At 42.2% G+C, this 12,590-nt stretch overlaps 1 protein-coding gene across 4 annotated transcripts in view; it reads left to right on the forward strand.

Annotated features, from left to right (window-relative positions):
• Pde4d (phosphodiesterase 4D) overlaps nucleotides 1-12,590 on the forward strand; it is a 678,798-nt gene that overhangs the window by 661,718 nt on the left and 4,490 nt on the right. For all 4 annotated transcript variants that reach the window (XM_055603448.1, XM_055603449.1, XM_055603451.1 and 1 more), the window contains 4 exons: nucleotides 883-1,055; nucleotides 2,048-2,146; nucleotides 3,308-3,472; nucleotides 4,553-4,652. In XM_055603448.1, coding sequence (XP_055459423.1) covers nucleotides 883-1,055; nucleotides 2,048-2,146; nucleotides 3,308-3,472; nucleotides 4,553-4,652 — 537 coding nt within the window. The remainder of the gene's footprint in view (nucleotides 1-882; nucleotides 1,056-2,047; nucleotides 2,147-3,307; nucleotides 3,473-4,552; nucleotides 4,653-12,590) is intronic.

The raw sequence follows: 12,590 nt of genomic DNA on the forward strand, positions 1-12,590 counted from the left end.
CTGAGGGAAGTTTTGCTGACGAGTAAAGAGCGTGGCTTTGTGAGACAACACTTCTAACCTTAACTGTGTAAAGCAGATGCAGTAAGTGAAAGTTAATAATCTGAATACCTCGACATGGGAATTTAATTTTAAGGCAGAATTACTGTGTATTAAGAAGCAAATTCTCATGCAGATGTTGGTTGAGCCTATACCGCATAAGGATGAGTGAAGGCTGCCCACTGCCTGTAACAGAGACGAACGTGCCAAGACATCTTACGTCTGTAGCTTTTACTGCAAAAAGGAGCCTATAGGCCTCTCGTTAGGTCACGCTGTGGTTGTACGTGGTCCCTGTAAGACTTGGCTGCATCTTAAACTTTGCCTTCCTGCTGCACAGGGAAACAGGAACCAAAGGATCAGGTCACTCTGAGGTGCAGCTTCAACTTTTCTAGTGTGACTTGCTGCAGTTATTTAGCCCCTGAGGTCATTTGATGCTGTTTTTTGATATATTTGCATGTGGCGTTTCTACCATGTGAAAGTACACGTTGAAACTAGAGTCCTTAGCTGGAAAGTTGTTTTCAAAGTTGTAAATGAATCCACTGGGAATGGAGTTGGTGAGCAATAAGTAACTAAGTATTTTGCCTCCTTCTTTTAAGTTGGCTATCCTATCTTAACAGTTTTCTCTTAGGATGATCTATCAAGAGGCCTTTGATAAGAAAGGAGAATTTGTTTAATTTCGTGTTTGAGAAGATCAACTTGTAGTCAACTCTAAAAGAAAAAGTAGCATCTGGAACCACTTCCTAGAATACACAGTGGCCAGTTGCAGTGTGCTTATTTGTATGTCGTGCAATTAAAAAATAAAGTTGAATTCAAAGTAAATGTGGGGCGCTTTCTGGATTTCTTAAGATAAGCAACATGAAGTGGAAATCCCCTCTCCAACTCAGAAGGAAAAAGAGAAAAAGAAAAGGCCGATGTCTCAGATAAGCGGGGTCAAGAAGCTGATGCATAGCTCCAGCCTGACTAATTCCTGTATCCCAAGGTTTGGGGTGAAAACAGAGCAGGAGGATGTCCTGGCCAAGGTAAGCTGATCTCAGGGATCATGCTGTGATTTTCCCCCCATGAATTCTCTGTCTTTTCTTTTAGACCGATGGAAAAGTTTATTAGTTTATTTGATTTTCCAAATTGTTTTGGAGTCAGGCATAGTGGTACAGGCCTTTAATCTCCCAGCACTTGGGAAGCAGAGGCGTGTGGGTCTCTGAGTTTGAGGCCAGCTTGGTCTACAAAGCGAGTTCTGCAACAGCCAGAGCAACAGAGTGAGACTGTGTCTTAAAACAAAGCAGAACAGAACAAACAAAAACAACACACGTGTTTTGTTGAAGTGACAGAAAGCTAGAGAGAGAGAGAGAGAGACCGCAAGAGCGCGTGCACAAACACATGCATGCAAATGAGAGCAGTGCCAGTGGAGACCTGAAGAGGGTATCAAATTCCCTGTACCTGGAGTTAGCACCAGTTAAGAGCCACCTAACATTGGAGGCTGGGAACTGAACTCAGGTCTTCAGGAAGAGCAACGGTTGCTCTTAACTGCTGAGCCATCTCTCCAGGCCTTGAATTGAAGGTGGGAAAACCACTTCATAACACTCTATAAATTATTAGTTTACTCATACGTAGATTTAGGTATGTGACTTGGTTGATGTGTCTTGGTTTCTTGTTGCTTGTTTGTTTACTTCTAAGCATCTTGATTTGAGCTTTTGACCTTGGAGAGTTAGTAATTGATCATCCCTTCTGGATTTTAGGCCAAGTAGATTCTGTAAATAGATTTTATTTATTGAAATTATTTGAGTTTGATAATGAAAGCATATGAAAGTAATTTATTATCAGACTTGTAAGTTTAAGCAATATTTAGTTTTCAGTACAGTTGAATGAACTTCCCTTAACTTTGAATGTGTTTACATCAGTACATTTATTTTACTAGAGCAGTGTTTTTCATTAAAGTCAGTAATTTTCAAATGCTTCTGTTTGTTATCACCTGTTGTTCAACTTCGTCTTCTTTGGATGTTTTTCTTCACCGTAGGAACTAGAGGATGTGAACAAATGGGGTCTCCATGTTTTCAGAATAGCAGAGCTTTCTGGGAATCGGCCTCTGACTGTTATCATGCACACCATTTTTCAGGTAATGTCTTTGAATTTCTTCTAACTGGACTGTATCAGTTATTTTCTGTTGTTGCAACAACATGCTTAAGGAAATCATTTTAGAAGCAGGAATCATTTATTTTGACTCACGGTTTCAGAGGGTCTAGTCAGCTGCTCCATTGTCTTTAGGCTGTGATAAGGTACACCATGGGGCAAAATCATGGCAGAGTAAAAGTGGCTCAGCTAAAATTAACAGACAGAGGGAGAGAGGAAGGGCAGGAGAAGGTATCCTGGGACAGGCTGGACTGTGCAAAGACACGCTCCTCTTTCAGCTGTGCCCTCCTTCTTGGGAGTCCAATTAGCTGTGAACTCACTAATGAAGTTAGTACTCTCATCCTGTGATTACACAGTCACCTGTTAACAGTGACCCCTCAATAATGAGGCACTGGGATAATTTTTCACCCAATGTGTTCAGCCTTTAAGCTATGCATTATGCATTCTAATCATCCCCTTTGGCTTATTTTGATGCCTCTGTTGTATTGCTCCTTTACAAGGAACATAATAACAAATACAGTATGCAAAAGACATGAATAATAGCATTTTTTCTATTTAAGAAATGTGGGGGAATGGAAACAGGGTATTAACAACTTATAAAATTATCTCCCCAGTACAGACTTGGTAATATTCTAAACAAACAAGCCCCCTGCTGATTAACCAGAATATAATCCCATGAGCATCTTTTTTAGTATTCTGCCATTTTTTTTTTTAATCCATTTCTTGTTCTTGCCTCTGTGCCATGTCAGGGTGGGGCTTCATTGAGAAGCTGGGGCTGGTACTGGTATCTTGGGACTAGATGGGCAGCTCCAGCCTGAGAGGAAGTGTGGGTTCATCTGGTGTGACAGAGGGACCTTGTCATCAGCAGTAAAGCTTCCTGCAGGAGCTTTGGACTGGCAGCCACTGCTCACACTATTCCCCTCCACTGGGACTGTTTGTCTCAGAAGGACAGCTCAGCTGTGTGCTAGTGCCAGAGTTTCTGTCCTTCCCAGATATTTCCACTTCCCTCAGTAGATATGAGAAAACACTGTTTCATTTCTGGGCTGCTGGCAGGCAACACCAGCATACGATTTTCTTTTAACATACTTGGGGGAACAAGTTTTATTAAAAAGCCAAAAACGTTAAGAAGATTTTTTTTTTCTTACAGGAACGGGATTTATTAAAAACATTTAAAATTCCAGTAGACACTCTAATCACGTATCTCATGACTCTGGAAGACCATTACCACGCCGACGTGGCGTATCACAACAACATCCATGCCGCAGACGTGGTCCAGTCCACTCATGTGCTACTGTCCACACCTGCTTTGGAGGTCAGGCTGTTTTCTAACACGGCATCAGCACTCATCTGCCACTTACGAAGAGCTCTTAAACGTTGATGATGGGGGAGGGGCCTCGAAGTACAGACAGCACTATCTTAATGCGCCCACTTATAAGGAGAAATTATTGCCAATAAGCAACAGATCCCTTGATGAATTTTGTCTGTGAGAGCTGGTCAAAAAGCCGTTGGGATTCATCTGTTTATGATATTGCTTCTTTGGAATGACCCAGTGCATATTGCACACACACATCTGACTTCTGGCAAGGTTGTTTTCTGGGACTTTAGTCTGATGGTATAATTCAAAGGACGATTATGTTCTAAAATATAAGCAACACGTCGTTAATACTTTCCAAGAATTTATTAGAAAGAAATGCCTTTTTAGATTTTCCAAGTCCTAAAAAAGTTGTCCTATGAAGTGTTTAGTAAAGGGATTTGATTTTCATCATCATTTGGGGAAAAGATTCTTAGTTGTTGTATAGTTTAGGCTTTTCTTTATAAAATTCTGCTTATAGCTTATTATTTGGCTGAGTGGGTCTCAACTGGGGACAATTTCCATCCTGGTTTCCTCCATCTCTACACCCAGGGACATTTGGGGAATATCTGGGGACATTTTTGGTTGTACACGATTCCAGCGTGTTGTGAGTAAAGGCGAGAAATTTGCTAGACAGCACAGTAACATGCAGAATGCCCTAACTACAGCCTTGTCGGCACTGAGGCTGAGAGCTGGTGATTTGGATGACAGGAAGACGAAAGAAAAGAACTTCTCAGGCATTATTGATATGTTCTCGGAGTATATCACTAAGCCACTTACCCATAAGCCCGTATTTCCTCTCGGCATCATTGCAGATGCCCTATTTTTTAAAAATATAATGAACAGGACAGATTTTGTCGTGATGTGTAACAAAGTCAGATGAAGTGTTTCTGCTTTGAAATCACACTTATGAAACTCATCCATAAGACAGTTCCTTGTTCCTTCTGAATCCTGGGGTTTGCTTCATTTGTTTATATAGTACTCTCACTCATACAACTCCAGAATACCATGCTAATATCACCTGCACTGTTGGTTTTCCAGGCTGTGTTCACAGACTTGGAGATTCTCGCAGCCATTTTCGCCAGTGCAATACACGATGTGGATCATCCTGGTGTGTCAAACCAATTTCTGATCAATACAAGTAAGGGAAGCCCTATTTTTTGTATATTTTTAAAAACCTAACTGAGTGGTTTTTATAAGTCCGTGTTTCTCCAGTGTCGTAATGTGCTTTTGACAAACATAAATGAGTAGGTTTTAGCTATAGTATAACACTAATGTAATTTATCGCTGCAAATGCTCATGGCCTCCCATGAGACAGGCAGTTGGTGTGTGAAAATCTGTGTGCTCTAGCGCATCTCTAAATGTCATCGATTACTGCGTTTCTGCAAAAGGAAATCAAAGGTTTTTTTTGTGGTTTTTGTTTTTTGTTTGTTTGTTTTGAATGCAGTGGCACGAGTAGAAAAGTGAAAGGTGAGGCATGTACAGTGGTGTAGGTCAAAGCATGTAGAATACTGTGGGTAGAAAGGTCAGAGCATGTACAGTGGTGTAGGTGAAAAGCTAGGTAGGTAGGTAGGCTGTAGGAACCAACCCAAGCAGATAATCACTGAGCCCTCTCGGTCACTGTAGCTCTCCTTCCCACCGTCGCAGATCCCGTTCCCTCAGTTCCTGTTCGGGTCTCTGGAGAGGAGTAACAGCAACTAGTTTCCGGTGTCTTGTCTTTGACAGCTCACTCTCCCTTTAACAAAACTCCTAGTGATCCCTCAGTGTCCCGACAGGCCTAATTCAGGTCTGTAAGATCGGTTAGAACCACTCTCGTATTTTATACAGCCTCTGTAGAAACAGAACAAAATACGTGTTAGTGGTTCATGGGTGGAGCAGAGGACCCCCCCCCGCCCCGGGATGTGTGGTTGGTAGATGACATTTCAGATGTTAAGGAAGGGGCTTCCTAATCAACAGGACTGCATTTCATGTTCCCACTGCTTTGTGAGACCCTGTAACCGGGTGCCTACAGGACTCATCAAAACATTTATATAACCGTTATCATCACTGAATCTACTCTGACAGAGCACTTTCTGGAAAGGGCTGGCGGGTCTGGTCCTTTCCATAAGTCTGGCCTACTTCAGCATTTTGAGGCTGATACATGTCGTGGTATGTCTTTAATAGCATAGATTTCAACAAACATGTAAACTTATCTTGTTTAGATTTAACTTCTGACACTTAATAATGACATATTTTCGCCAGGTTAGTAACATCAATCATCGAAAGAATAATTCCTTCGCATTCTGTCACACATACTACCCTACGTTCCCTTGTAATGTCATCAGAATTAAGAACAGAGAATACGTTTAAGTAGCTCACAAGAGTCACTGTCTTTCAGTATTCCGGGGTACGTTTTAAGGACAGCAGGGACAAGTTTGGTTCTTTCCGTGAGCCCTTCAGACACAGCTGGGACTCGGCTGGCACCTGCAGGGCTGTGATGGGTGGCAGGCAATCTGTGCAATCTGCCATCTCAGCTAGCAGAGCCGCCATCCTCTAAAGATTGAAAGCCAACAAGGCACATAGTGCAGAAATTTGGAGGATGCTTATGAACGTAGAGAAGTGGCCAGAGGTGTCTATCTAGGTCCTTTTTTTTTTTTTTTTTTTTTTTTTTCTGGTGACATGCCTTAGGTACAACCCTGATAACCACTCCTGTTTCTCTGTTTCTGGAATCCCCGCCACTTTCAGCGTTGTGATGAACAACGTGACAACAGCAACACGGGGAAGGCCTCAGCTCTGAGAGCAGCTTTTGTTGAGTTGCTCGTTCAGGTGATGGGGTGTAGTGAGGAAGTGTCACTCTTCGGCCGGTCAGGGGGCGGAGCCACTTGGTACACAGCGTGTCCGGGCTGTCCCAGGGCTGACCAGGATCACTAACTTAGCATCATCACTGGAGCCTACAATCTTCCTCCCTCCCTCTCTTCCTTCCTCCTTTCCAGTATTGCAAATAGTTAATATTCACAGCATGCGCTAATCAAATCTCCTATGACTTTAAACATAACAAATATAAGACCTTTATGAACTAATGTGTCAAATTAGGTGTTTATTTTTGTTTCTATAACCCTTCAGAGAGTTTACATTTTCTTTGGCTTTCATGGATAGATTCAGTGTCACTAAGTCAGGTTTACCATACTCTCAAACTCTTGACTTGGAGCTGGTCCTTCTAGCTGCCAAAGCCACAGGCTGAGCCTGTCTTTTGTAACAAGGGAATCTTGAGTTTTCATCATCATCTCAAACCTCTAGTTAGATGGCTACATCTCTTGAGGTGTCCTCAGAGACATCATGAGCTTGAAAGACATGTCCCAAGGCACATTGTCCAGGTGATTGCCAGTGCAGTCATGCCCCTGCCTCTTAGCTGTGACCTTAGAGACTCTTCGTATACCATGAGAAGCCTTCATGATAATGAAGGCTGTAGGGATCTGGAAGTCTGCAAACACAGGGCATAGAGAATTTGAAATCCCAGGTAGAAAGTTGCCTTGATCTTTTTAGAGGCAATGGTGATAAATCAACCCATAAAGTATAAAAAGCTTTAAAAAAAGTTTTGACTGTAGCATACAAGAAAGTATTTATCGTGAGAAGATCTTTGACTTTTTGGTTTTATTTTCTGAAAAAGTAAAACAGTGTGAAAGATTTAAAAAAAAACATATGGTGTTATATTTCACTTGGAAAGAGGATGTTTTGTTTATAGTAAAGATGTCCAATTTGGGGGAGAAAGGTTTATTCATATTCATCATGTATTCAAAGCAAATGTCTTTGGGTTTCCAAGAGTAGAGAGGCATTACATAATGGTAAGTTGAAGTGGGATCTAGCTGCCAGTCTACATGCTTTACAGAGATTCTCAATCTCTCAATTTAACATAGATTTTCTTATTTTTATACTAGTGGATCATGTAGAGACCTTTCTCTATGCAAACCTTTGAAAGAAGGACAAATTCATTTTTAACAAGTGTGATTATGTAGAGAACAAGGCAAAACTTTGGCTCTTAGAAGCTTGTGTTGTCTTATGGAAGAAGGGGGAGCTCCACAAGGAGACCAACAGAGCCAAAAATCTGGGCCTAGGGCTCCCTGCAGAGACTGATGAGTCAACCAAAGACCATGCCTGGAGAGGACCTAGACCCTTGCTCAGATGTAGCCCAAACGCAGCTCAATCTCCATGTCGGTTCCCTAGTAAGGGGGGCAGGGGCATTCACTGGCATGAACTTTGATCACCTCTCCCTGTCAAGGCAGCCTTACTAAGCCACAGAGAAAGAGGATCTGGATAGTCCTGATGAGACCTGATAGGCTAGGGTCAAATAGTAGGGGGGGAGGACCTCCCTTATTAGACTAGGGGAGGAACACAGTGGGAGGAAGAGGTAAAGAGGGTGGGGCCAGGAGATGAGGAAGGGGGCTACAACCAGGATACAAAGTGAATAAATTGTAATAAAGATAATAATTTCAAACATCCTTGTGAATGTGTGGCTGGAGATGGTACTTGATGCAGTGGAAGAAATCAGAAAGTGTCAGGGCAAGGAACATGGATGGAGTGAGGGGGAGAAGGGCAGTTTCAGGACCGTTTTGTTCAGAAGTCTTTTTCTTAAAAAAAAAAAAAAAAGAAAGAAAGAAAGAAAAGAAAGCACACAGTCATTGTATAAGACACTGGCACTTTCACACACGCCATTTTCATACATGTGTATAAATACCTTGACATTATCTTATGACATTATCACACATGCACGTACTACACCTTGATGAACCCCACTAACACCATCCCTGCAGCCTCCTGCCTGTCCCTCTTCACCCTGGCCCCTTTCGCAAGGATTTATGCCTCCAGTGACTCAGAGACACGGTAGAGCAGGCTGTCATTTCCAGACACTGGACTAAGCCTACCTAAGCCACAGAGTGGAGAGTGTGGCTTTCACTTTTGCCATATGCACTTTCGGTCTCTAGCTGCCCAGCATCATGTAAGCTTTATTCTCGCCATCACACACAGTTCACAAACATCTGTTACAACAAAGATGTGTGTGTGTTTGTGTGTAATTTACCTCTTTCGCATATTTTGCCCAGAGAAGGCTGACAAATTTAAGGTTTGACGGCCGTTTCTGTTAATATAGCATGCATGTCTTTTATCATATTATTTATATATATATATATATATATATATATATATATATATATATATATATCTGTCTAATTGAGCTCAGGGTTGGGTGGTGCACGCTCAGATTGGGGGCATATGCCTTTAATCCCAGTACATGGGCAGATCTCTGTGAGTTCAGGGCCACAGGGCCAGCAAGGGCTACATAGTGAGCCCCTGTGTGTGATAGTGATGATATATTTATTAAAAAGTAAAAGTGATACACCGTGGATAACAATGAAGGGATTAACACACTCCTGAAATTCCTACCCCCTGAGATGAATTGCTTTGAACCTTTCATATTTTTCTATAGGCATATGTGTAAGCATAGAATTTTACACATAAAATTCACAGTACAGGTGCTTACCTGTAATCTTTTGTCTTCTCAGAGACTAAGTCTAGACCTGTTTCCTGGAGAAACAAAAAAAAAAAAAAAAAAAAAAAAAAAAAGAATTAGCTTGACTCCTGTTAACAGACATTGAGTTACCTATTCTCTTTGGCATACATCACTTAGAATGTGTATAACATTTTAAAACTATTTATTTATTTATTTATCTATCTATCTATTTATTTATTTATTTAATGTAGGTGAGTGCTCTATCTGGATGAACACCTGCCTGCCAGAAGAGGGCATCAAATCCCCATATGGATGGTTGTGAGCCACCATGTGTTTGCTGGGAATTGAAGTCAGGACCTCTGGAAGAGCAGACAGTGTTCTTAACTCCTGAGCCATCTCTCGAGCCCGAATGTGTATAATCTTAGAGTCAAATTTCTCATTTTATATTTTTCATATGTACATATATATTGCTTCATTTGGTCCACAGAAAGCTTATGCCCACTTACAATTTGCTTACATTTATACAGCCTACGTTTGATCTCCTATACTCTTGCCAGCTCCGAGCCTTTGACAGTTGAAGTTTCATTTGTTAAATATTTTGAGGGTTTTTATAGAGCTGTTTTTAGGGCATCACATTTTCTTACTCCCTGTTGTATCCTTTGGTAACTAGCACTGTGAAATAGAATTTATTTAAGTCTGCATACACTGCCGCCCAGTCAGTCAGAAACCCTTATGCCTTAGTGTAAGAAGGCAGCTATTGGCAAAGCGATGCAGGTCTTTGCAAGCTTGCAGTCTAGGTTGTGATAGTTAGTTTCCAAGGATGCCTAGAAAGCTGGAATATCTTCATTTCAGGTGAGCCTGAAGGAGTGTTTCTGCAAGAAGTTAGCATTAGAATCAGCAGACCAACTCCAGGTTACCCTGCCCCATGTGCATGGACACCGTCACCCAACGAATAAGGGCCCAATACAGGAGTAGATGAGGTGAAGGGAGGAGGCAAATGGCAATCTCAGTCTGAGCCAGGACAGCCATCATCCCCTGCTCTCAGACACCAATGCTGCTTGTTTGTAGAGCTCTAGACTTGAACTAGAGCTTTCATCATTTACTTCCGTCTCTCCTACCTAATGCCCTTCCTCAGGCCTTTGGAAGGACTGAATTGTCACTGACTCTCTTGGCTCTCCAGCTTGTTCACTGCCAGTCCAGGCCTTACGCGGCTTCCATAAGCACCTGAGCCAATTTCTACAATAAACATACAAGAATGTATACATCTATATCTGTTCTTCTGGTTGTGTGTCACTGTAGAAGCATGTGTCAGAGATTTGGGTTCTAACAGTGGCTTAGAAGGAGCAGAATTTTGAGGATGAGTTTTTGGAGTTCCTTTTGGGGTTTCTGGTGTTTTTTAGTAGCCTCTTAGATTTGAAGACATTGATGACTCTATTTCTTGTAGTAAAGAGAATACTGAGAGTCTGTATTCTGTAGTATTTATAGAGATACCTAAGATGTGCCTTAGTACTTCTAACCAACCACTTGTAGGATGCAAGAAGCCGAGTGACTGTGTTATTTCAGTACCTTCTGGGTCGGGGAATAAATCTGTGCTTTAGTGAAATCTGTAAGGGCTCAGTGGTGTGGGGCATGTTGGTCCACCCCTTCTAAGGTGAAAGGAGAATAATTACATACAACCCTTCCTACAACCAAGAGAGGAACACATGCTTCCTGGGCCTGGGTGGCTTTGGAAACAGCATTCTCCTCATGGAGGGTTTGGGGTGTTAATCACTCTGGCCTGTTACTGAAGGGCATGAAAAGCTGTTCCTGGTTTTTTTTTTTGTTTGTTTGTTTGTTTTTTGTTTTTGTTTTGCTTTTTCATGACCCAGGATAAAAGAATTCCCTTCCTGGGTCTAGGCTGGTGTGCAAGTGTCCCCTTATTTTGCTGGTCCAGCAGGGCTCGGCCATGCCAGTAGCACACTGGGTTGTTGTTTGGAGCTATGTGCAGGGCTCCATAGGTGATTCAGGACACAGATTTAGGATTCGGGAGCAAGGCCCTGCCATCATCAAAATTAAAATGAAGAAGATTAAAAACAGCTTAGCAATAAAGCTGAAGCACCAATAAAAACATTTTCCCATAAAGAAATGAGAATTTCAGGGCGAGGCGGATTCTCTGTTAGCTCTATAGAAGATTACAGTAAAAGCTTAACAGGAAGAGTCTAGAGACAGCTTGCCTCTAAATACTGGCCCTAGAGTGCACCAGCTGTGTGATTTTGGCAATATTACCTTTCCTAAGATTCATTTCCTTCATTTATGAATGGGCATCATGTTCAAATCTTCCTAGGAGAGGTGCGAGCAATGGCGATGTAGTACTCCAACCCCTAACATAGGACAACGGAGTCCTCTTAATATGGTGGCTTAGGATATTCTCTTCTTGCTGCTTTTTAAGTTAGGAAGAAAGGAGGATTTATACTGTCTAGTGTAAATCAGATGTCCGTCAGTCATCTTTAGTATTGTTTAGAGACTCAGTCTCTAAGGATGTTGGGAGCATCAAGGAGGGAGACCATGTTTAGATATAAGGGCAACCTGGGCGCACGTGATAATGGTCCCTAGGTGGTCCAGAGTGGTGGAGGCATTGGAGGAAAAATGAGCCATCGTGCCTTCAGCAATTGAGAAAGGCTGTGGAACAGGTGGTTTCTGCAGAGTGGCAGGTCAGCTAGCCTCCCATCCCCCCCCCTTACTGTGTACACTGTATGGAGTCTGAACCTCAAGGACTTGACTTACAAGTCCTGGGTTAGCATCTTCCGTGATGCACCAGCCTGTAACCTCCCACCTTACCAAGTGACTGTGCACCTTGTCTGACAGGCAGAAACAATTAAATGATGGCCCTGAAGTTCAGTTTCTTCAATGGTAGTATTTATTTGTTTTTGTTTTTTAATTTAAAACTAAGCTTTTACTGCCTGGTCCCAGTGGATGTGTAAAAGGATCGGACTGGAGCAATATACTAGCCCTCCACTCTCACCTCTGCTCTCCCTCTCCAACCCCTAAGGAATCGTTTCCTTGGCTAAGGCCAGCATAGCCAGTGCCCTTGGACCCTGCCTCTATCAGATGGATCACCTTCATGGAGGCAGCAGCCCCTCAGCTTTCCCTGCCTCTCTCTTGCATCTCTCTTCAAGGGGAACATAAACCCATTAGTAGTTGTGTAAGGCCAAGTGAATCCTTAATGTCATGTCCCTTACCTACATAAGTGTTTATTCCCATGAAAGGACCCTGCTGGACTGGGTCACATTGTTTCTGAGTTAAGACAATACCATGTCTTCCTCCCAGCATTTGCTTGTTTAATGTGATTCAGCTGTGTATGCACAATGTCTTGTGCTCAGTATCGCTTTAAATTTCTAATTTCTGTATGTTTAACCACAGGCTTTCATAGACTATTTAAAAGTAAGGCTTTGGTCCTCCGCATGAAAGAAGTAACACTTAGTTGGGAGGTACTTTTAAACAGTATTGATTTTTCCAGACAAAGTGAGATGGGACATTTTTAAACATCGACTGCTGAGAGTCTATACTCTCCTGTGTGTGTGTGTGTGTGTGTGTGTGTGTGTGTGTGTGTGTGTGTGT

The sequence above is a fragment of the Psammomys obesus genome, unplaced genomic scaffold, assembly GCF_907164565.1.
Source record: "Psammomys obesus unplaced genomic scaffold, mPsaObe1.curated_primary_1811, whole genome shotgun sequence".
In the NCBI taxonomy this organism is placed as follows: Eukaryota; Metazoa; Chordata; class Mammalia; order Rodentia; family Muridae; genus Psammomys; species Psammomys obesus.